This window comes from Thunnus thynnus, chromosome 18, assembly GCF_963924715.1.
Source record: "Thunnus thynnus chromosome 18, fThuThy2.1, whole genome shotgun sequence".
Classification (NCBI taxonomy): Eukaryota; Metazoa; Chordata; class Actinopteri; order Scombriformes; family Scombridae; genus Thunnus; species Thunnus thynnus.
The window spans coordinates 10,711,724-10,736,762 of NC_089534.1; the positions used below are offsets into that span (position 1 = coordinate 10,711,724).

The window sequence follows — 25,039 nt, forward strand, 5'->3', positions numbered from 1 at the left end:
GGACCTTTCTCTCTGCAGAGATGGAAAAGCTTGTCAGTAGGTTAGAAATAGTCCCACTCTCACCATGCAGCCACATTATTGAGATGCCATCTTTCTTTATGACACAAGGTGCAGCCAGACTCTGAGACGGGACTTGACTGACACCTTGTGGACAAAGTTTGTCATAGGCTGTATTTGCAGGCTGGCTAAAGCATTGCACTGTTTCAGCATTATTATAAAGATATAATTGCTGACGGAATTAAAGCAGCAAGTTCACAATTTAAGAATAGAGCATTATTAATATGCAATCTATATATTTGTTAATGTAACTGTCCACCACATAGACAAATTTCATTTAGAAAAAAATAATGTTGAGTCATTTTTAAAAATCTTAGAGTGAAACGATTCCCACCTGATTGACACCAGGATGTCTATTTATAATCCCGGACCCCCTTCCACCCCCCCTTCATCCCACATTACGTCATAGAGACCTGTGCGCTTGTGGATCGCAGTGAATTTGGGGGGGATGCGGTTGTCCGTGAAGCCGAAGCATGCGCTTGCAGCAAACGCTGGACATCCTGTTGTCTTCATATGATTTGGTTTGCGTTAACGCATGCAAATAAACACACAGAAGGGTGAGAATACAGCAGGTTAATAGGCGGGACTTCCTCCGGGCACAAACGAGTCCGGCTGTTTATCTTTGGTGTGCAGCGCAAGGCGAGCCCAGTGCGGGATCAGATAACAAGGTAAGCTTGTTGACAGCACAATATCTTTGCTTGTTGAAATTGCGCATCAAAGCTCATCTCTGTTCTGAATTTGCATCAGTCAATGCACTCATGTGAAATGGACTTGCAGCTAATGTGTGGCTGTCTTATTGTTGCGGACAGAGCTGCGTGTTTTAGCTGTTAGCATTGCAGCACCGGGCTCAAATACGGATCCTGTGTCATCTTTAATGTGTCTGACTGTTATTAAGAAGGCTGTCATGAAGTCATTTGCACGTAAATCGCTCGTGTAAATGCATTTCAGTCGTTATATCCACAGTCTGACAAATTTCCAATGACATCACTTGTCTCCTGACCTGTAATGTCTCCAGAGCAAATACGTTTCTCTGCCAAAGTGCTTTGTTTAGAGAAGCTCCTCTCTAACTCCATGTTATAGGTGGATAACAAAATAATAATAATATCCTATGGCAAGTCTAGATATTGCCTTGGTTATTTACGAACATGATGGAGTCCAAATTGAGTCCATTACTGATGTATTACATTAATATTACAACTTTGCAACTGATTGTTTTCATTATTCATTAACCGATTGATTCTTATTATTACTAATATATTAATAATTTCACACATAAAAAGTGAGAAAATACTGAAAAGGTCAATTACAAGTTCCCAGAGCCCAAGATGACATATTTAAATTGCTTGTTTTGTTCAATCAACAGTTCAAAGCCCAAACAAATTCAGTTTATAATGAGAAAAAAGCAGCAAATGTGTAGAATTTTAGCTTGAAATGACTTAAATGAGTAATTGATTATCAAAATAGTTGTTGATTAACTGTTTAATGTGTTCAATATAATCAATATTGCCAGGCTTTCTGTGTCTTGCACGGCTTGTTGACAAGGAAGCGCACTGTGTGGAGTAAAGTATGTGGACACCTTAATAAAGTAGGTTGACCCCTGAACAATTACAGCCATTTGTAATTGATGAACATCTCATTTCCAAACTATGGCATTTATGTGGAGACGAAGTTGTTTACAGATGCTGGGTATTAAGGCCTGGCTTGCAGTCAGCGTTCCAGTTCATCATAACGGTGTGTGATGGGATCAGTCATATTCTTCCACACTGGACTCAGAAAAACATTTCTTTATGACACTGGCTTTGTGCAGCAAACACTGACATGTTGTAACAGGACCGTCTTCCCCAAACTGTCACCAAAAAGTTGGAGTTAGAGCTTAATTAAGAGTCAATTAATCAATTAGAAAATTAATCAACAACTATTCTCTGATTCCAGTTTCTCATATTATGAGAATTTAATGCTTTTCTTTGTCATACATGATTGTTGATATCTATGGGTTCTGGACCATTGATTGGATAAAGAAAGACACTTGAAGATGTCACCTTGGACTATAATTGAGAAATGAAAATGGCTATTTTTTATAAATTGATGAATTTATCAAGAAAATTATCAGCAGATTAAACAATAATCATAAGAATCGTTACTTTCAGCACTAGTTGGAGGCACACTATTTTCTAAAATAACATTGCATGCTGTAGCAACATGATTCCTCTTAACTGGAACAAGGAGGCGTAACCCTCCTAGCTGCCCTCAAAATAGCCCTAGAATCAAAATTCACAAAAGGATGTTGGCAGGGGTGTACACATATTTTTGAACATATGTTTCCAGATAAGTAGGGTTCATTGCTTACTCAAACTCACATAGTTCTTCCTAAGAAGTTGTTGTGTTTGATTTTAGGTTGAGTCATCACACACCATCACTATGCTTGGCTGCTTGCTGCGAGGAGACTGCAGTGCTCTGGTCTGCCTGTGGGTCCTGCTGCTGCCTCTGGTCTCCCTTCATCACTTGAACCAGCAAACCACCCAAAGTGTGAAGGACCGACCCAAGCTGCTGCTCATCTCCTTTGATGGCTTCCGCTGGGATTATGTTGACCGGGTCCCAACACCAAACTTCCACAACCTCACGGTAGAAGGGGTGACGGTAGAGCAGGTGCAGAGTGCTTACATTACCAAAACCTTCCCCAACCACTACAGCTTGGTGACGGGGCTGTATGCTGAGACGCATGGCATTGTGGCCAATGAGATGTTTGACCCCATTTTGAACCGGTCCTTCTCCATGGAGACGGACAGTATTTATGATTCCCGGTGGTGGGAGGCAGCAGTGCCTCTCTGGGTGACCATCCAGAAATCTGGAGGGCGGAGCGGGGCGGCGATGTGGCCGGGGTCTGATGTGAAGATCCATGGCACATTCCCCACTCAGTACCTCCCATACAACGCCTCAGTCCCCTTTGAAACCCGGGTAGAACGGATTATTGAGTGGTTCTCTGCACCCAAAGAGGAGGCCGTGGATTTTGGAGTTCTGTACTGGGAGGAGCCAGATGAGAGTGGGCACATCCTGGGACCTCAGAGTTCCCTCATGGATGAAATCATCGCTGGGATTGATGAGAAGCTAGGCTTCCTCAGGAATGAGCTAAAGAAGGCCGGGCTGTATGAGAAAGTGAACCTCATAGTGACCAGTGACCATGGGATGACGCAGCTTTTCAGTGATAAGATCATAGAACTGGATGAATATGTGAGCAGAGACCTGTACACCTGGGTGGATAAGAGTCCGGTGGTGGGAATATTGCCCAAAAAAGGTATCACTTTTAACATCTGTCACATTCAACAGCAGGAATAGTTTGACATTTTGGGAAATATCATTTGCTTTCTTGCTGAGAGCTTTAATGTCTCCATGGTAAATATAAAGCTATAGTGAGCCTGTGGTTAGCTTAGCTTAGCACAAAGACTGGAAGCAAAGGGAATCAGCTAGCCTGGCTCTGTCCAAAGGTAATAAAATCAGCCTACCAGCACCTCTAAAGCTCACTAATTAACCTGTTATATCTCATTTGTTTAATTCTAAAATTCTAAATTCTAAATACAAAAACCTATATAAAAACAATTTTATGGGGAGTAGGGATGTCAATGGTTAACTGTTATTCGGTTAACCACAGAGAATATTTTCAACTGGTTACGCATGTCGGTCTATAGGTTAATTTGCATTCACACTCCGCTAATGGCTTCGCTGCTAGCTAGCAGTCTGAGTTTTAAAAAATTAAGCTCGGTATGGGACCATTTCGTACAGAAAGACAATGAAGTCAAATGTAAATTGTGTGATGCTACTCTTCAGTTTATTAGTACTACCATTATACTGTACCACATTAAGATCAAGCACCCAGCTGCCATGTCTGAGGATCACGTCACTTCTAGCTGGGAGTAGAAAGTGTGATGTTCGCCAGTCCGAGGCCATCATCCAGTTGGTGTGCCGAATGATTGAGACTGATATGCTGCCAGTCAGTGTGGTAGAAGGCGAGGGATTGAAAGAGCCAGTTCGGTACCTTGCGCCTGAGTAAGTTATGCCATCAAGAGCTACTGTGAAAAACAATTTGAGGAGAAGGATGAGCTAAAAGTCAAGCTAGCCAGGGCAAACAAGCTAGCTCTGACCACCAACTGCTCTGGTTAGTTGCCAGTTAATTGGTGTTGGTCTATTGAACACAAAATTAAATAAAACTGACATCCCTAATGGGGAGGTACCTCTTGGCTGGGTGCAGTGACTTCCTAGCTAAAATGCTGACTTTTGCAAGAAAGTGAATATAAATGTATTCCTCAAAATGTTGAACAATTTCTCTAATGTTTTTGATGTAATTTATGAGGAAATTTGATTAAATTTAGTTACATTTGACCATTTTCTAATAATGTAATGAAGGTACATTTTAGTGAATATGGTGTTTAAATCAAGAATCAAATTCAAATTATCATTAGTCTTAGTTGTACATATGTATACATACAAACAGAATGTCTCAAATGTTGACTTTCTTGCTTTTTTGCTACTTATCCTAAAATATATCATCTGCCTTGCAGGGAAGCTTGAAGAGGTGTACAGTAAGCTGGCTGATGCAAACCCATACATGGTGGTATACAAGAAGGAAGACATTCCCGAGCACTTCCATTATCAACACAACGCCAGGATCATGCCCATCCTCATAGAAGCCAAGGAAGGCTGGACCATCGTGCAGAACAGGAGCGCACCCTTCATGAGTATGTTTTCACACCTCATAAAGCTGTGTTGAGACAATATATTGATGTTTGTGGCTGCACATATGAAACAGGTTTTTTTCAGTTGTTTTAAACAGCAGCTTCAGTTGGCTCTATTAATAGCTTCACAGGAGATTCTTCTCAGTCTTCAAACCAAAACAAGCTCATGTTACACCAGCTGTGATTAAAGGGGACCTATTATGCTTTTCTTTATGTTCGGATATATATGTAATGTTACAATGTCGTATGTTAATGCTAAAATTGGCCAACGTGTCAAATAATGAGGTAAAGGTATGTAGAAGTAATCCCTGTGAGCAGAAAGCTGGCCAATCAGAACAGAGTGGGTTCATCATGAGTAGGGTCTTAAAGAGACAGGAGCTAAGACTGCCTGTTAAGAGACAGAGGATGAACTGAGGGGCTGTATAAAGGGCCATAAGATAAATAAGGAGTTTTTTGATCTGTGAATGATGCAAAGCTACTCTAGTGGAATCCAAAAATAAAAAATACAGAGCTGTAAATGAGCATAATGGGTCCCCTTTAACAATGAAAGGCAGATTTGTTTGTGTGTGGGTTTGGAGGTCATTTTTGCACCGCTTCCAAGAGCACTTATTTTTCTCAATCCAGTTTTCAAGCAGGTATTTTTTCCAACACTTCCTCTTCAGATTAATGATCTCAAAGTATGTACTACAAAGGGCAGAGGGCTTTTCACTGGATCCACAGACTACACCAGCTAATTTTTCTGCTTAATTCTTCCTCTCTGGTTGAAAGCTTCTTAATCAGTAAAATGACCCGGTGAAGTCTGCGGCTGGAAGGAAAACCTGCTGACTCTGTCAAAGGTTGTTCCTTTAGCTGTTCGACTTACAAGAGAGCAGTAGGTCTGGATGATACTGTCTTGATATTTGTAACTTTGACTTTATTAGTCAAGCAATGGCACCCTCTGCTGCTCAGTGCATTACAGGGCGAGCACTGGGATATCAGTGGTTCTAGTGTAGATCCTGTCTGCATTTTGAAAGATGTGGGCATATACAAACAAAAAAGGTGCCTTTTTTGCATTATGGGAAATGTAGGATCCAGTCTTTTTTGGGCTTGAGTCATACAATGAATTAAACGTCAGGATATCTTTGTCTGAGATATGTAATAGAATGGTGGACAAACATCAGTAACGTCACTTACTCAGAAACACGATGGCACTTACACATTTACAGAGCAGCAATGAGCCAGTCTAAGCTTTGAACAAAGGTGAGGATGTCTTTGTGCTTAAAGTTTTGTTTGTGCGTTGCTGTGATTGATTTAGCAGTAACCAGTCAGCTGGGGGAGGCAGCGATGGTGGTAAATCATCAGATAGATCAGCTTTATCCTATCACATAAATCGCTAATAAAAAGCACTGCCTATGAATGATGCCATGTGGAAACTGGAGCTCTGTAGAGCAACAATGCAAAAATAATTAATATCAGTATTGCACCTCCTTATGCAAATACATTTCTTGTCTCCTCTCTCCAGTGGGAAACCACGGCTATGACAACACCTTACGTAGCATGCAGCCTGTGTTTGTGGCCCGTGGGCCAGCCTTTCGCCAGAATTACGTCAAGACCTCCATGCGCTCTGTTGACCTTTACCCTCTAATGTGCCACATCCTGTCCATCCACCCTCTACCAAACAACGGCTCCCTCTTAAACGTTCAGGACCTCCTGTCTGTGGAGCCAACTCCGTCCGCACCCAGCATCCCTCCCAGGGTCAACGGGCATTCCTACGCCCCTGTTGTTGGTTCTCTCCTTGGTGTGGTGTTGGTGGTGGGCTTTCTGGTGGTCTACATCAGACAAGTGACGCTCAAACAGCTGCCTTCACTAAGACACAGAAGCAGGGAGATGTCACAGCCCTTACTGCAAGAGGACTTGCACCTGTAGCTGAAGAAACAGAAAGGATGGCAGACATAAAAGAAGAGGAGGTATTGCTCCCCAAAGTAGTCCACTCTGTCCAGAAGCATCCCCTATAGGCCTCCCTTACACCACTAAATGCCACTGTGCTGCTCTTTTTATTAGTTGGAGATCAAGGGAATCTAATCTAACCTCCTAATCATGTATAGAGGTGCTTGCTTGAGTGTAAGGGAAATGTCTGGGGTTTGCTTCTGGTGCAGGCTTAATCAAGATAATAAACCTTTACATGGGCTTTATAGTGGCTTTGCTTTGATTGTGAATTTTACCTAATATCATCTCATCATTTTCATTGTCACTCAATGAGTAAATATTCCAAGCGCAGAGTGGAATTTTAACCTGCGTTTCTGGAAAGTCTGAACCTTTGTTGGCCAAAACCATGACATGGATAACGTTAAGGTGTCAGTCTGCTCAAAACGAACTAGCTTGTACAACGTGTCGTCCGAAGAACATCTGAAGACAAAAGCACATCACACTCAAAAAGCCTGCTGTCATAGAGAGGCAATAAATTGTTGAAATGGGGATGACAGCGCACACTTTCAGACAATCTTTCTTTGATGGCATTCATAGTGTTGTGCTTGTTTGTACATAGGAAAACGTAAAGAATTATGTGAGGAATGGAAAAAAAGGACGGCTTAAGGGTTCAACTAAGTTCAAACTAGGTTTACTTTCTCACTTCCACACAGACGGCCAGTTGCGTGAAGTGGGTGTGATTATGTGGTTATTGGTTTTGGAAAGTTACATGAATTGTCAGACACAGTCCACCCATTTCCGACATCTGTAAGGTGTGAAGGGAAGTGTGTCTCAGTTGCTATATAAACAATCTGAAAAGCACTTTGTTTGAAGCAAACTGACACCTTAACCTGTGACAGTAATGGACAGGCATGGACATAAGTAAATTTGGTTTGTATGACATTTTCAAATCTATGCAGAACAGATTTGTATGTCTGTAAGGTAAAGAAAGCGAAAGTGGAAATACAAATACTGTGATTAATCTTTAAAGTATTCAAAATTCAACTAGTGTCAGGAATTATGGCTCGGTTCAGACAGTGTTACTTTTGAATGTTTCCTGGAAGCAGATGTTCCACTGAAGATGTGAAACTCACTCAATGTGCCAGGCTCATATGTGTAGGTCATTCCCATGAGCCGATCACGTCATGTCCTCGCTCTTTTAGCAGTCAGTTACCATTAGCCTTTTAACTTAACGGAGAACATCTCTCTAAGGTGTGCAATCGTTTGTGTGTTAGTTTTTTGTAGAGTTTGTGTTGGGGGGGTATATTTCTGTATAGAAGACTGTGTATCACCCTCCTCTTTATTTGTTGACTGTCATAACCATGTCCATTTGTTGGTGAAATGTGAAGTGCAATTGCTATTGGTCAGTATTTTGTCTTAGGGATTTTAAGGGTTTTGTTGTTGCTTGGTTGAGAAGACTATTTCGGCATGACTTGCAAGAACTGTTCCCCTGATTTGCACTACAGGATAGACATGAAACAGAACGAAGGGGCAGTAGTTGGATGCTTTTTAGGTCATGTATAATTTGCACTTCTTGTTCGTAGTTGCTGTTTGAAATAATGAAAAAAAAGAGTTAGGTGCCTCTTGCCAAAAAGCTTTTTAATCAGCATAATCGTAGGAAGACAAGTAGAATCCAAATCAGTAAATTATTATGCCAGTAAATTATTCTAATAGTTTTACACCATATTTTAAGAAATTTGTTCAATTTTCTCTTTATGCTTTTAGATGCATTAACGAATACTTGTGCCCATAAAATGACAGACATCACTGTGATAATATACTTTTTACAAAATTTAAATTCTTAAATTGAACGCATTTGTATGGAAATTGTTAATTTTCTGATAATTGTCTTATTTTATGAAAGAAAAGTGTTGTCTGATAATTTCCCCTGACTTGTTGACAGAGAAATGAAATATATCCACAATATATTTGCATAATTCATTAGAAATTGTTAGAGAAGAATGAGATCAGTTGAATACTACCTTGGATTTGAAAAATGGATATTTAATATCATTTACAAATTAACTATCTTTGCCATGTAAATGCAATTAAAGAGTCTTCAGAAATTAAAGGGACTTATGTGAAACTGAAAGCGTTTTTGGATTTTCTTTGTGTGTAATTGTTTGTATATGATGATTTAGCTTTCACACATGTTCTGTTAGCCCACACCATTTATGTCTTTATTTTCTTCAGACTGATGCCCATAAGAAACAGAAACAGTTCAAGAGATATAATTCTGAGGGTTGAAAAAATCCATGTACCTTGTAAAAACAGCAACTTGTATTATTTGGTATAAATAAGGATTACAAGTTGTTAGGACTTTGACATATTAATTAGCATTTAAAGTGAAATTTGTGTCAATAAGGCAAGCTAAACTCTTACTTTCCAGAAAAGTGAAAGAGTCCTGGTGATTTATTACAACTTGAGAAGCTTCTGTTAATATGGAATAATTTAACAGAAGTGAAAGTTGGAAAAACCCAAAGGCAAAACATAAGTTGTCCATCTTTTATTGAAGTTTGTTGCCTTGAAATGTAGACTTTTAAAACACTTTTCTTCTTTTACAGTGTGGGACTGAACAGGGTTTGATAACACAGAAGAATAGACACATTTTTAAAAAGTTAAAATGAAACATTTAAATGTGTATCTGCTTAGTGCACTTACTCAAACTGAAATCCCCTCACTGCCTAAATGTCATTGAAGGAACAGGCCTCCGCCTCTGCATAAATCACCTGTTAACTTGCAGGATCAAAGGTCTTTTATGAGTTATCGCTGGAATTTGCTCAGTCAGTCAGAGGCAGGCGGACTGTGTGCCACCATTTCTGCAACACTCCTCCAGGTTAAACCCCAGGTCTGCCAAAAAAACACCAGCAAACATGGACAACTCGTATGACATAGTAGCTGTGCATGAAGGGCGCCGTGATGGAGCTGAAAGCCCCGACCGAGAGAACTCAGGTGAGGCGAAAGAGCAGCTGGTGCAGGTTCACACCTCTGCGGAGACAGAGCGCAGCTCTCCGGACTACATGGACACCAGAGACGCGGATAAACACAGCAGCTCGTCCTCTTCATCAAGCGACGACGAAGAGGGTAAACCCGAGAAAATGGCAGAGGAAAAAGAGGAGGTGAAGGCCGAAGAACTAAAGATGGAGCCAGAGCCTGTAGTGATAAAGGTGGAGGAGGTGAACGGCGAGGTTCACTCCGGATCCAGGCGCTCTTCTGCCTCCTCAGCGTCCTCCCAGGACCCGTGCGACGACCCGCCGAGGATCCTGGAGGAGGATAACGTAGAGGATGGGATGATGATGGCGTACACCCACCACAGTACTGAGTCCAGCCCGGAGGAGTCTGTCGACTACAGCCTCAAACCTCTGGAGAATGTCACCCTGGATGAGAGCAGCGCTGCGCCAGCAGATCCGAGCCTACCTGACATCTCTCTGTTTGTCAAGGTAAGAGCATGTCGAGCAACAATAAAGTTGGTTTTTACTTCCATCAGTGATGAAATAAGCACTGTGCATGAGATTTGCCAAAAGGCTCCTTGAAGCCATGGTGTGTATCCTTCACTGTGCTTCTGCGTTGGTTACTCAGGATTAGGACATAAAACACAACAGTGAACATTTTAATTCCAGCTGGACGGTGTGAGCATGTGTTTTACTGTTAATTTAGCCCTTGAAAAAGTTCAGACAAGTTAACATATTCTACATTTATTTTGGAATGGAGCAAAAATGATTTATGATTGCAGCCAGACAACGATAGCGATATTACAGGTTATTGGGGGCAATTATGACAATAAAACAATTAGGCTCATAATATTTCCTCCTGTGCATTTTACTTGAAATGGAAGGATATCCTAATGTGTTTTCTTTAAATATAGTTCAGCAGTATTGCAATACCTACAATATATATGACATAACATATTGCAATTTATCTTCAACCCCATCCAATAGTTAATTGGAAACATTAATCTGTTTTTGTGGATATTGGTGACCTGGACATTTGTTAAATGCCTGAGCCAGAAATATGGTTATTACACAATAATAGGCGCTTCTTAAGTCATAAGTCATATGTACAAGGTTTTTTTTTATTATTATAACGGCGAGATGTGATAGTAATTGTATAACATAATCTCAAGCAGTGGAATATGGCATTTCACAATCACAGTTCAACAACAACAAAATCAAGACAGTGGACTTTCCTCGTGTAGGTCGTATTAAGTACACATTTTTAAAGAAAAACACTTTTTGAATATGAAAATCAAAACCTAAAAGAAATTGTTCATAAAAAAATTGAAAACATATCAGCTAAGTGGTGTAAATACTCTATTAACTGAAAAATAGAAATGTAATTATCATATTTATATATATATATATTATATAGCAAGAGCATATGGTTGTACATGTGGTTTTAGTCTGTGGTTAAGAACTAATACACTACCAATATTTCTAGTAGTTACCAAGAATATGTTCAGCAATATTTTTTGATGCAGAAATGTCATAGAAACTGTGATCTCAGTGTATCAGGACCTTTGTCGGTGACTTTAATCTCAAGGCAGTCTGATGTAATAATTAACTTGTTTACTGTAGGGCCATAGAAACCGGGGGTGAACTCCATGCTTGAGCAAATCCCAACTGTGTGTTTTGCTGCGTTTCTGATAGAGGAAGTCTGTAAGGTGTACTATTGGTACACGCAGGGGTCACTTTGCTGATTGGGAAACAGAGATTGAGAGTCCGTAGACTGGACTCAAGGAGTTCTGTCTGAACTCACCAAAGCCCTTGAAACACTGGTGAAGTATATTAGTACAAACTCTTATAGCAGTCATGTCTTTTTTTTTTTTTTTTGACATTGTCAGATAAAAATGTATGTATGCAATCAAAACAGTGGTGCTGCAAATGAGCAAAAATAATTGCTACAATCTGACTCGGATGGCCAGTTCTTAAAATAATCCTTCTAACAGTTGTGGTGAAGAGTGGAGCAAATTCCAGAAAAAGCATTAGCCTCTAGCTTTGCCAAACCCAACAATATTTTGCTCCATTCCATGAATATTGCATTATTATAAGAACAACATATCAAATGCCCATTGTAACGACTTTTACCAAGGGAAAAATTGGAAGTAGAAATAATAAATGAGAATGTTATGTCTTTTATCAAGTCATACAAAACCTTATTCTTCTAGTCTAGGATATATATATAGTCCTTGCAACTGACCTTTACACATTTTCTCGATAATTAGAAACAACATTGGTGATTTGGGAGTTCAGCGGAAACCCCAGCGCATTAACACATTTACGGTACGAAAAGGACAAGATCACATTTGACACATGCAGATATACTATCTAGATCTCGTTATATAACAGTTATGATAAACACAGACCAGAGTTCACCGTGAAATTGACAACATACTTGGCCCTGGCCCCTACTCCACATACCACCCCGCCCTCTATCCACTATCTGGCCTTCCTATCCGAGTGAATCCGATCCGCAGGCGGATTTCCCAATAGTTAAATCATCAACAATTCCCATAAAACAAGCTGTGCTGTGCTATAAAAGTAGGGAGGAGAGTTAGGAGATCATCTGTTTGTGCTGAAAGCTTACGAGACTCCTCCCCTGCTTTCACAGAGAGGAGAGGAGGAGTCTCATGAGGCCACTAAAGAATAAGCTTCACCTACTATCTCAAAGAGGCATTTGCACCTAATGTTTCTATCTTATATGACAACATGGCTAGATAATACTTGCTATAAAATCTAGTACTCACTATTCAAATTTGGACAGCCATAATATCATGTTCATATTATGCATCACATCAAAGAACAGAAGATAATGAACAAAAGACAATACTTGTACTGGCAAGATTTTGGGGTCGTTGCAAGAGGAGAAAAAGAGTTCAAACGCTCCCTCTCTCCACTTTGGCTCAGGGAAGATACAAAATGTCTGTTACTCTTTGATTTTTGGGTGAATGATTAGCCCACCAAGTCAGTGATTTGAGCCTCCTTTTGTCTCAAGAGGACACACAAACCAAGGCCGTTTCTCCTCAGCCTTTCATTACCATCAAGGATTTCGAAATCCCCAAATGAATAGTTTGAACTTTTGGGAAATAAACTTAGTCACTCTTTTCCAGCACAATATCACTGTTATATAACCTAGGCTAGATGTCTCCCCCTGTTTCTTGTTTTTATGCTAAGCTAACTGGCTACTTGTTTTAGCCTTACATTTACCAGGCAGATGTGAGACTGGTATCGATCTCCTCGTTCTGACTCTTGGCAAGAAAGCAAATAAGCATGTTTCCCAAATTTAGAACGACCGCTTTAATGATCATGGCAATCAGCTAAACTCAGTGTCCTCTCAGGTTTATAGTGGTAAAAGATGCAGGAAATACGGAGAGAACTCATTATCATGTATTGTTTTCATCGTGTGCTTGCTGTGAAGCTTGTTGAGACTGTAACTTTGATAAAGGCCTATAAAAATCAACTCGACTCTCCATCAAAACCAACAATAACACATTTAGAAACAACTCAACAGTTTTCATCCTGAGCACTGAAGAAGAACTCCTTCTTCCACAGCGGCCCAGTAATTGGTTTGTGCTGTATGTCGGTATGACTGCCAGGAGAGGGGGCTGCTCTATAAATAGAAACAGTTTTGAAAAATTAGCTCATAGCAGCCCCATCTCTCTCTCTCTCTCTCTCTCTCTCTCTCTCTCTCTGTCTGTCTCTCTACTTTAATCTGGCTCGCAGATTCTCCGATGAGTAATTTCTTTTGGGTACATCTCCCAGTATATCTCTGTGCCTTTCCTAGTGAGGCGATTAGTGAGTGCCACTCAATTTCTTCGACGTGTGCTGATGGAGAGTTTTTCACGGTCCTACCCGCTTTTATTTTTGTCTCCCCATTTAGCCCCTTTCCTTTCAATTCCTGCATTAAAACCCAAAGACAAGAATTAATAATTCACAGAGGAATCTTCTCCTACTGGTGATCCAATATAGCCTGCCTTATTCTGCCGGAGTCAAGCAAGTGTGAACACGAATTAAATATGAATGCTGCCACTCAGGCACTCAAATACTGACATAGACTGCCACAGAAAGTGACTGAAAGTAACTTTTTTTTTTAATTTAATGGGATTACTTGAGAGTGATGATATAACAGTTTATGATGTGTTTTTTTGGAAATGTCTCATTGGAAAAATAAAGCAAAGAAAGGACATGTAACGATAGGAAAAATAACAAAATGAGGTTATCAAAGTTGGAAGAGAGGGGACAAATAAAAGATGAGGTGATGGAGGAGGGGGTGGCGGGTATCAGTGGTGGGAAGAGAGAGAGATGGGGCTCCACCCCCTGCTATAGACTGACACCTGTTTTCCACTTTGTGTCAGTGAGAGCTTGCTGTGCTCCCCATCTGTGTCTAAATCAGAGCACAGGGCTGTACCTGCCACCTGGTCCGACTCTCAGCCTTCCCTGCAGGACATGAACAAGGAAGAAAACTGCCTTTACGGAACAAGAAGTTGTTGGAAATCTTGAATTGGGGACTTGAAACTGAAGGGGGAACAGAACCAAGGCAGCTTTTTTTTTTTTTTTAGGTGTGAGGGATCACTGGATAATCTCAGAGGGATATCTCAGCTTTTTTCCTCTTTTTCTAGAGGATGTAGACCTCTAAGGATAATAAAAGGACTGTAGTTTAGAAAGAAAAAAAACAAAAAAACAAAGGTAACAGCCAGAACCAAGCGTCATGTCCACTAACGGTCAAGACAGAGACCCTGATATCGAACTTTTTGTCAAGGTAAGACAGAGACAGAAGTATTCCAGTATATTCTAAAGTTCAGTTTTGATGAAAGATAGAGGCAGTATAACAGCAGGATTTTCAGCGTAGCATCAGTACCGCTATGTGTTGTGGAAAGTCCATGTAACCCAATAGCAGAGGTAGAGTTACAGCAGCACTGGTACACTGCGCTCTATGTTGACCCAGGATTGTTATGACAGTGACACTGAAGCTTGCATCAGGCACTGCTGCGGTACCATTACTTCATCTCAAACACAATTGCAATTGGCTAAGATGCTGTTTTTAGATTTGATTTCGCAGTACATGGTGGGATAATTCTCTTGAAAATTAAAAGAAGTGCAAATTTTCTTCACTCGCATCCCATTAAATCAACCACTGTGTTTTTTCATATTCAAGTATTCCTGGAATTATTTTTTTTCTGCAAGTGCGAGTGCCACCTTTAGTCGATACAGCCATGTTGTTTTGCTGTCTAGAGAGTCCCCCCCTGAGAAACGTTAGAGGCAGATGAATGTACCTAAAGCAGGTGAGGTGGAAGCTTCTGTGATGTGCTGCCTGGATGCACTGACCCAATTAGCTGGTGTGAAGGTTGCTTTCAGCCAAATCACCTCCTAGGAAACCAGTCAGCTTGGTAACCGAAAGTTCACCGGCGCTGACGACATTTTGCGTCACCATTCACAATGTTCCTCCTTTAAACAGAAAAAAAACTGTGCTAGATACTATTTTGATCTCTCCATACAAACTCAAAACAAAATCTACACCATATGTTTTGTAAGAAGTTCTGAACTGTTGCTATTTTAATGCAACCAAACTTACCATTGGCTCTATTAAAGTGACGTGTGGAGCCAGTTTTGATGCACAAACCTTATATAAAGAGTGGTTTCCATAGTAGCTGCAACCCTGATATTATTTTTTCCCTGCCATCTGAGATGTGACCTAGATGGACAGAGAATCATCCTGCATGACTGCAACTCCTCTAACACACTCAGCCCCACACAGAAGTTATTCAGAAGACTTTTGTACAACCAGCTCAAGATATCATTTTGGGTTGAAGCATTCTGTGGACTAGTAGCTCGTTTTTTTTGCACTTAAGGAGAGAAAATATCTACATATATATTGTAGAAAAGCATGTAGCGGCATGAGCACCGACTATATCACTATATGTCAGTGCCCCAATTATGACTCTGGTAAATAACCTTCTAACTTAAGACAGATACGTAAGAGATTAACCATCATAACCATCAGTTTCCCTACAGTTTTCATCGAAGAAGCTGAAAAACATCATTGTGTTTAGTCATTTGTAATGTGATTAAAATCAGAAGTCTATAAATTCTAATACTAATTTTCAGTAGTGGCATGCTGTGATAAAGCTCAGGAATTTGGAGAACATGGTACTTATTGGACAAATTGCACAGTAAAGTTCAATTTAATAAAATAAAAGCATTTAAATGGCTTTCATAAAATGCTTTAGATAAGAAAACTGCACACTGCAATTGGAACAGCAACATATAATTTACTCAAATTATTACCCTGAGCCTTGTTATCTGATCTTTTTATTGGAACAAAGTCCATTTGTACAGATGAGCTGAACGAGTTAATGGCCAAATATTGCAGTATTAATGAATTGCAAACAAATTTATGTACACAAGGAACATAAAAACATGAGGAATCATTTTGTATAAACTGCCTTGGTAAGATGAATGGCGCACATATGAAGCATGAAGCTGCATTGCGTCCAGCTGATCCTCTCATCATCAGATCGCTCAGCAGCTCTAAGCACTCATGTGCCTGCAGGCCCAGTTGTGTGAGACAGCTTTTGTCCTCCGTGTTCTAGATGTTGATTGGCTATTATCTGCTGTGTATTGTGTTACCGCCGTGCCGCTGAGGCTAGCCATAACAATGCACTGACAGAAGCATCACATGCACTCGGGCAGCATGACAGCAACTGAGCATCAATGGCTGGCGTGCATACAGTTGGCTCAGCTACTTTTAGACCGACATCTGTGTTTTCTGGTGTTTGCTAGGAGCTGTGTACAACTGGGCGCATGTGCTGTGTGTGCTTACAAAAAATTTGGCATCTTTGTAACATTGTAGTATTATCCATCTCAAGATGTTTACTATAAAAATCGTAATATTTTACATAGTAAAAATGGAATTACTTGTTTTTTTTTTAATAAACTATGGACTCTGATCAACTTATCCCAGAGTCTATTCAATATTTGTGTACTTTTGTGCATAATAATGTTTTAGCTCACTATGTTAAGTCTTCTAGATATGTAATATACACACACATGCACACACAGAAATTTATCTGGTGGTTTCTTGTTACACAACGTTATTTTAGAGACTCCCCCCCCCAAAAAAAATCATTAGATAATCTAATTCAAATAATTAAATGAGGGAGACTAACTCCACTCGTTAAATCTCTGCTCAACCTGCTGACCTCGTGGTCAGTGCAGTTATTTTGCTGTGTGTTGTTGGTCTCTCTGTGACAGCGGGCCTACAGGTCTGACCCTGCACTCTGTGCCCCGGTGGTCAGTGAACCAGGTGATGGAATCACACTATGTATAATTCAGCTGGGCCAGCGGATCAGGTGTCACTGTCGGTTCTCTGCTGTGTATCCCTACATGCCACTCGATCTCACTGCAAATATATGATGGAAAGGAAGTGATTCTATCAGTAGTGGTCTGGGAAAAAAAATTATGTGGTGTTTCTGTAGGATTAAATATTCTAGAGTTATTGATGAACTTATCTCAAAACCATTTGGATAAATGCAAAGCTAACAGACAAAAGACAAGTTTGTTTTCTTCTTTTTGGTGTTTGGTAAAATGCTTTCACAACAACAATGTGCTGCTTTGGTTACAAGTCCACATCTACATGGAAACTATTAGGTCCAAGTAGAATATTACTGCCAGGTTAGAACGCTGGCAGGTCTCCAGAGTGTAGATTTGCTTCTCTGTCCTTATCATCAGTTTGCAACGGAGGTTTAAGGATGACGTATTTATGTGTGTTTGCGTTGTGTTTTAATTTATACAACCCATGATGCTTCTCTCAAGAACCTTACTAATCAAATAAAACTTTGAGATAATCTAATCCAAATAGTATTTGATTGTTAGTATCAGGGTTTCAATCTTGTGACCAAAGTGTCACGTTTGATTTTCCCACAACAGCTGTCCTTGTGAAAATGAATGCAAGTTGTTGTAGCGAGCAGGGTGACTGTCCGTCCATGTGAACCTGTGACCTGATGCAAGACATTTAATCCTTTCCAGCTTTCAGCCTGTGACCACTTTGTAGAGGAAGACTCTGAGCAATTTGCTCCACAGGGATGAAGAGTGTTTTGAATAAAAGGAGCACAAGATGGAACAATAACAGAATCCTCTACACAGTGTATTGCAGTCCTGTAGCCTTACATTAAAGACTGTTGAGACTGTGAGGTATAGATTCAACTCTGTGGTCGTTTTTCAGACAATAGCTGGTTCTGACATGTTTTCTGTCATCTTGTGTGTGTGTGTGTGTGTGTGTGCAGGCAGGCAGTGATGGAGAGAGCATCGGCAACTGTCCCTTCTCTCAGCGCCTCTTCATGATCCTCTGGCTCAAAGGAGTGGTGTTCAATGTCACCACCGTCGACCTCAAGAGGTTAGGATATACGGGGTTGTAAGCTCCCAACACAAAAACACACTTACACACTCGCCGGGTTCGTCATCACACACACTGCTCTTTATGCGTCCTCTGCAGGAAGCCGGCGGATCTGCACAACCTGGCTCCGGGGACACACCCTCCTTTCCTGACCTTCAACGGAGAGGTCAAGACCGATATCAACAAGATCGAGGAGTTCCTTGAGGAAACGCTCTCTCCTCCAAAGTAATTCAACAGGACGTTTTTACAACACATAGTTTACAGTATCAGATTATATCACTGACTACACACGCTGCTCTTGGCTAGATTTATTTTGTTTCAGCAGCACTGTTGAAAGGGCAGGAAACATTTCAGGCCAATAAAAGATGAATATGTGCTGTTTTTGAAGAGGACTGATGTCAGTGGATATGATGCATATAACTTTGTTGTTTATGGCTGTTATAAATCTGAGTAAACATTATGTGTGTCTCAGGTGTTTTTTGCACAACGGGGGTGCAAAGTAATTTAAGTCTTGAAGACTAAACTAAATTAAAGGATATCAAATAAGAATCCATCCAATTTTGGAAAAGGCAAAACAGTTACATATTTTTTTGTGACTGTCATTCCAAAAGAAAGTTAGAGCCAGTGTGTGAGCACTTGCAGAGAAAAAAAACGGCAGATTAACTAAATCTTTCTTTTATTGCCTGTAAAGTTTTTTACATTATAAATGGACTTTAGTGTGAGAAAGCTTACGGGGTGGGCGGCCAACTCGGTGTGAGTGTGTGTAACATGTTTTCAGTCTGAGCTGAGCTCCAGCCCAGGTGTTAATACTATCCAGATGGTTTGGTCTGCCTCTCTGACTGCGTCTCCTGACTCTGTCCCCCGTCTGCTCAGGTATCCCAAACTGGCGGCCAAGCAGAGAGAGTCGAACACAGCTGGAAATGACATCTTCGCCAAGTTCTCAGCCTACATCAAGAACACCAAACCAGAGGCCAACGCTGGTGGGCTGCTCATTTTGTGCCATTTACACTCACAGGCACACACACACACACACTCAGTAGAACAAGATGGAAAAAAATACATGACTGCCATTATTACATTCCTCCACTAGGTAGTAGCAGAGTCCAGTATTTGAGGGTTGGACTCACTGAGTTTGCTTTGCTGCCACCTAGTGATATTATTAAGTACCAGCAAGCACAAATCTTTTCTGTCTACACTGAGGTATCCACAGGTTGTGAGCCTACAATCATGCACGTATCATATATAGATTTAATTATGTCACTCACCCTGTGACAATATTGCATCCATGCTCATGTGTACTTATGTGTGTCTTGTGTCTTTAGCTCTAGAGAAAGGTCTGAGCAGAGCCCTGAAGAAGCTGGATGACTACCTGAACAGCCCCTTGCCTGATGAGATCGATGCAGACAGTATGGAGGAGGAGAAGGGCTCAAACCGAACCTTCCTGGATGGGAACGAGCTCACTCTCGCAGATTGCAACCTGCTGCCTAAACTGCACATAGTCAAGGTAAAGAAGTAGTGTACATGCTGAAAATAACAGGTAACACTGAGAAAGAGATGATTATTTGATTTATATTGTCTTAGATGTGCATGGATTGATATGGACCCATGTTTAAGGCTATAAATCCACTCATAAATGGCAGTCCTGGGCCTAATATGACAAATAAATTGAAGAAAAATTAACAGCTAAAACCTGCAGCCTCACAGCAAGTGACTGGCCTTCTCAGCCTCACCTAACTGGAACCTACCACAGTCTCGTTACAGCAGGGTGAGCTAAACTGATACAAAGCAAACTGATACAGAACAACAAACAAACGTTGATGTAGGATTTCTCTGTTAATGCTGATAATCACAATTTGCTACGGTCACACACTCACAGCCATGAGTGCATCAAATTTAACAGCATGTGTTAGAGCACCTAATGATGCACACCTGTTATCACTATCACTGATTAAACAGATTAATTAAACATCACAAAACACCTTTTAAAAACATCACAATAGGCCTGAAGCCCTTCAACAAAATATAGTACTGTGAAACACAAATGCATTCATTTATTTGTATAACATGACTGACAAATTAATAAATTAACATTGAAACTTTGGACTTAAATTAAAGATTTACCACATAAAAAGCAGGGCTCAGTGTAAAGGGAGAGGAGCAACCTATACACACAGCCATAAACACATACGATTTTTAACCACACTACCAGCGTGGCTCTAGAGATGTCTGTGTCAAATATCTCAACAATTATTGGATTGATTACCATGAAATTTACAAAAATGATTCCCAGAAGATGTATACTAAAGTCTTTAATGATCCTCTGTCTTTACCTCTAAAGCCACCATTAGGTTTACTTTTTTTTTGTGAAGTGTGTTCACAACTATTGGATGGATTGCCGTTAAATGTGGTACAGATATTCACGGTTCCCAGCGGAGGAATCCTCTGACTCTTCCTCTTGGGCCACCAGTGGCTCATAGTCACTCATCCGGTGAAATGTTTCAACATCTGCTGATGGATTAACAGAAAATTAAGTACAGACATCCGAGGTTCCTAGATGATGTAACCCCAATAACTCATGTGATCCCTTAACTTGTTGTCTATTGCCATCATCAGCTCAAAAAAATGAAAAAAATTCCATCTTTAATTTATTAACTGAAAAAGCTGTAAATGAGGCATGTTTAGGGAATGTAAATTGAAACACCTCGTAACAAAATAACTCCTAGAATTGATATAGTTTGACTGTATTAGAGCGCCCAGGGGTGGATTTTAAATATCTGATGAGATAAATTAAGTTTGTCTTTAATTCACATTAAACTTACAGCTTTTCCTTCTCTTCTAGGTTGTTGCTAAGAAGTACCGTAACTACGACATCCCCTCAGACATGACAGGGGTGTGGCGGTACCTGAACAACGCCTATGCACGTGATGAGTTCACTAACACCTGCGCCGCTGACTCTGAGATCGAGACCGCCTACAAAGATGTGGCGAGGAGACTGGCCAAGTAACTCGTCTACCGACCCAAGCTCAAACAAAATAAACTGGCAACAAATGACACAAAAAACATCACTTTCAAACATGCATGTGACTGTCCTCTTGAGTCTTCATTGGTGGCATTTTCAAGAACCTGAGATTATTCTCTGTTGCAGTAAACAGCGCAGATGTCTGTGTTAAAGGCTCATGTTGCTTTGCAACTCCAGATGTGATGGATTTCAGCGATTCAGTACATAGTGTATATGGTTTTGCAATCACAGAAACAGACATGGGCAAAAGAAAAGTGGAGCGGAAGATAAATCAAGCACATTTAAGTTTATTCACAAGTTCCAAACCCGATTCAAATTTTGCTGCTGTGACATAACACTTTTCACTCAAACATGATTGTGTCTGTCTGTATTTATTTCTCATAACACAAAGCTCCCTTTCATACATACTCCACCGGTCCGCGCGGCCAAACATTTTACTAGCTGCTGATGTCAGGGTCGTTCACTTTATTTATTCCTAAGCCCACAGAAGTCTAGTCTGACTCCAGTGTTTATTATTGAGCTCTGGCTCCCGGGGAGACACCTTGATTCATCTATGATTGATGACTGATGCTAATTGTTTGCTGAATATGACTGTTGCAATCTGCAGATTCATTTTGATTGTTATTCAATTGGTGTTGCTGTAGTTGTTTTGTTTCCTTGAGCTTATACATTTCTTTAAAAAAAAAAATCACTCCTGCTTCTGAAAGATTGATTTTGAGAGTAAGTCTTGATGAAGATGAATTTAAGAAATACTTTGATATGCTCAATGACGTTAGTTCAGAAAGAACAAAAATTATCTGACAAGGGCATCCATGGCTCAAAACGAAGCTTGCTTCTGAATTGTTTGCATGCATGAATCTCTTTCTGTGTTGATATGTCTTGCTGATATAGAGCTTCTTTTTAAGATATGGAAAACCAGCTGCCTCAACTATGTGCCTTTATTTGGAAGTATCAAAAAATCCATGCCAATGTCACTGATGGACTCATTATGAAAAATGTATTGCAGCCAGAGCTGAGACATTTGTTTTGCCTCGAGCTATTAGTGTTCAGTCTAGGTATTGATTTTGTCTTAAGTTACACATGATATTATGGATGGAGAGAGTATTTATTTAGCAGCCCAATCAGGCCTGATTAGGTAGAGCCATTAGTGCTGCGATGAAAAGCGTCTTCCAGGCCAGGTCCGCAATGGTCAGGAGCCCTGCCCTCCAGCCCTTCATCAAAGAGACATTTCCTCCGCTCTGAGGAGTCGATCAACATCCAGAGCCTAAAAGTTCAAGTTCAAAAGTTTCATTGTCCACGCAGAGGAGGATGGAAATTTGTCTTGGGGCTTATCGTCTTTGGCTTGATGTCAGGCTGCAACTATAGCGAGACTTCCTTGAAGAACCATAAGGCTCTTGTGTGGTTTGGACAAACATATGATATGAAATTGGAGCATGATGACTGAGAGGCTTGCTCATTGCGAAGCTCTACAAATAAAATAATATTTTCACAGATCTGCTTCTGCCTTTTCTTTTCTTTTCCAGCTAGGTGATCAATCAACACTGATACTCTCTAGGTTGTCATGAAGAGAGAGGTGAACGGTTTGTCTGAGTGATAGCAAAGGTGCCTGGATCCTGGTCCTGAAAAGGGTTAAGTGTGCCTGACTGAGTTGATCAAATCCAGTGGTGCAGGTCTGTTTCTCCATCCGTAACAGTGAGCGAGAGAGACTGAGGAAGAGAGAAAGAAGGAGAGAGAGAGAAAGAGAGAGAGAGAGAGAGAGAGAGAGAGTGATGACCGTTGACAGGCTTAAATAGAGGCTTCCATGCCAGGGATCAAACGCCATCCCTCTTCTCCACTCTCTCATTAAGACGGAAAACCCGAGCGCCGCCATCCGATCTGTCTCCATTTTTCCTCAAAGGAGTCTAACTTGAAAGATCTGCGCCTGTCGGATTTACAATGGTGGGCGAGTGGTGTTTACTGAGACACGGCCTTGCCAGAAACAACAGTCAAAGAAAATAAATGGAGCCTGCCTAGTGTTTCCACAGAAGTAAGGAAATATGGAGCGAGACTTGTGCCTTGCTGTTTGGTAATTAGTACCTAAACATCCCTGTCCTTGGATCCCATCGCTCACATCCAACATTTCTGCAAGCTGGATAATATACAGTGGAGCATTAACGTCAAACACGTCTGGTCATGGGGCCTGGCACGCCACATTAATCTGTTATTACACTCCCAGTGGATCTACCAGTCGCTGGCCTTGGCCACCATAGCACAGTCCATATAGGCTGACAGGGACTCACACACAGCGTACTTTTATAGCCAGGTTTAGTAAACCTTCTCAGCTCAGGCATAAATTGTGTAAATTGAGTCTTGCTTTGAGACCTGAGCTGATTAAAACAAACTGGTGCATTTGACGTGTGAGGACCTACCAGAAACAGACCTGTGATCCAATTAAGGGCCAGACCCATAGTGTAAGAAATACTGCCATATAGCCCTCAATGCCCCATGCAAGTACAAGTCAAATTTAGCCGCTGCTTACCATAGATATTGCACCCATGAGACAGACACATATGTTTCAGCCTGAGGTGAAGTTTGATTTTACCTCATACTGTCTCGCTATTTTAGAAGAAACGCTATTTAGTTAATGTGTTATACATGTAGTTTAACTGCAATAGCAGCAGAAAAGACTTCATTTGTTTTGTAATGTTATACAGTTTCCCCAGCTAGGATTTTTTTTTCACACACCTGATGGGAATGTTTTGCAAGTATTCAGCCATAATTTGGAAAAACTGAAACTTTGATTAAAGTTGAGGGACCACCAAAATTAATACAATTCATCCTGAAAGGGGGATGATCATTTGTACCAAATTGGATAGCAATCCATCCAGTAGTTGTTGAGACATGTCAAAAATGTCAAACTCATGGCGGCACTAGAGGAAAAGTTACAGTAAAGTCAGGCGGATTCATCCTCTGGGCACCATGAATGTCTGTACAAGGTTTCAAAGAAATCCATCCAATAGTTTTTGAGATATTTCAGTCAGGGCCAAAGTGGTGGGCCGAGTAATTGCTAACATAGCTAAAAATATTTAAATCTATTGGCCACTGACAAACTCCTTCCATTTACTATTAATGTTGGGTAATGACTGACATGTGACATCAACATCAACCTATTCAGAAGGTGACAGCTGAGGTCCTACTGGCCTGAGAAGGAAGTGTCTAATCAGAGCACGGCCGACATCGACAGGAACCATGTCATAACATGAGATCATGTTTAAAAGAGAGACAGAGCTGCAGAAGACGAGTCCTCATCTCTTCCACTCTGAGACAGAGAGCATCTAAGAAAGTATCAAATTCTCAGCAGGTCCCCCAACCCTCCTCCGCTCGCCTGCCCTTGGAGGTTTGAGTGACTTGTGGTGAAGCTTGATGGGGATTATTGATCTGCCTGGCGCGCGCCTGCGGTTTCGGCGTAAGACTGACGACCTCACCAGAGAGAGTTCTTGGCACACTCAGGCCCCTGTGTTAGATCACTGGAAGAGCTGTGGGGCTGGGACAGGCCTGTCGTGGCCTGAAGTGTGGACTGTTTGAGCTTGGAGCCAGGTGATCAAGACATTTTTCTGTGTATTTAAATAATCAGGCCTAAATTTAGGCAGAAGATAACAATAAACATATCTGATTGGCTTTTTGGAGAGGAGACCATGTAGTTGAAATGAGTAACCATGTCTGCAGAAAGCAGAGCCCAGGGGTATTTATGCTCTTGGTTAAATTTACTGGTTAGGGTTTCAGTTCCAGTTCTGAACCACATGAAATAATCCATGGTCACTGAAGAAGGATGTGGACACTGTGCTAATTATGCGAGATGATGATGTCAGGTATTGATACCTGCTAGTGAGCCAGAACTTTTCCCCTCTATGCTGTGTTCCAATGT

The 25,039-nt window shown here is 40.8% G+C and overlaps 2 protein-coding genes across 3 annotated transcripts; both read left to right on the plus strand.

The window, feature by feature from the left end:
- Positions 1 to 502: 502 nt before the first annotated feature.
- Positions 503 to 8,820, plus strand: enpp5 (ectonucleotide pyrophosphatase/phosphodiesterase 5). Its single transcript, XM_067571878.1, has 4 exons — positions 503 to 725; positions 2,452 to 3,349; positions 4,611 to 4,787; positions 6,286 to 8,820. Exons 2-4 carry the CDS (start codon positions 2,476 to 2,478, stop codon positions 6,687 to 6,689), a joined length of 1,455 nt encoding a protein of 484 aa, XP_067427979.1. The 5' UTR covers positions 503 to 725; positions 2,452 to 2,475; the 3' UTR covers positions 6,690 to 8,820.
- A 679-nt stretch (positions 8,821 to 9,499) lies between these two features.
- Positions 9,500 to 22,626, plus strand: clic5b (chloride intracellular channel 5b). 2 transcript variants are annotated; one of them, XM_067572507.1, is made up of 6 exons: positions 9,500 to 10,168; positions 18,007 to 18,116; positions 18,216 to 18,341; positions 18,990 to 19,096; positions 19,439 to 19,620; positions 20,956 to 22,626. In XM_067572507.1, exons 1-6 carry the CDS (start codon positions 9,602 to 9,604, stop codon positions 21,118 to 21,120), a joined length of 1,257 nt encoding a protein of 418 aa, XP_067428608.1. In that variant the 5' UTR covers positions 9,500 to 9,601; the 3' UTR covers positions 21,121 to 22,626. The 2 variants fall into 2 exon arrangements, with proteins under 2 accessions (XP_067428608.1, XP_067428610.1); XM_067572509.1 differs by lacking the exon at positions 9,500 to 10,168 and adding an exon at positions 14,069 to 14,483.
- Positions 22,627 to 25,039: the final 2,413 nt, after the last annotated feature.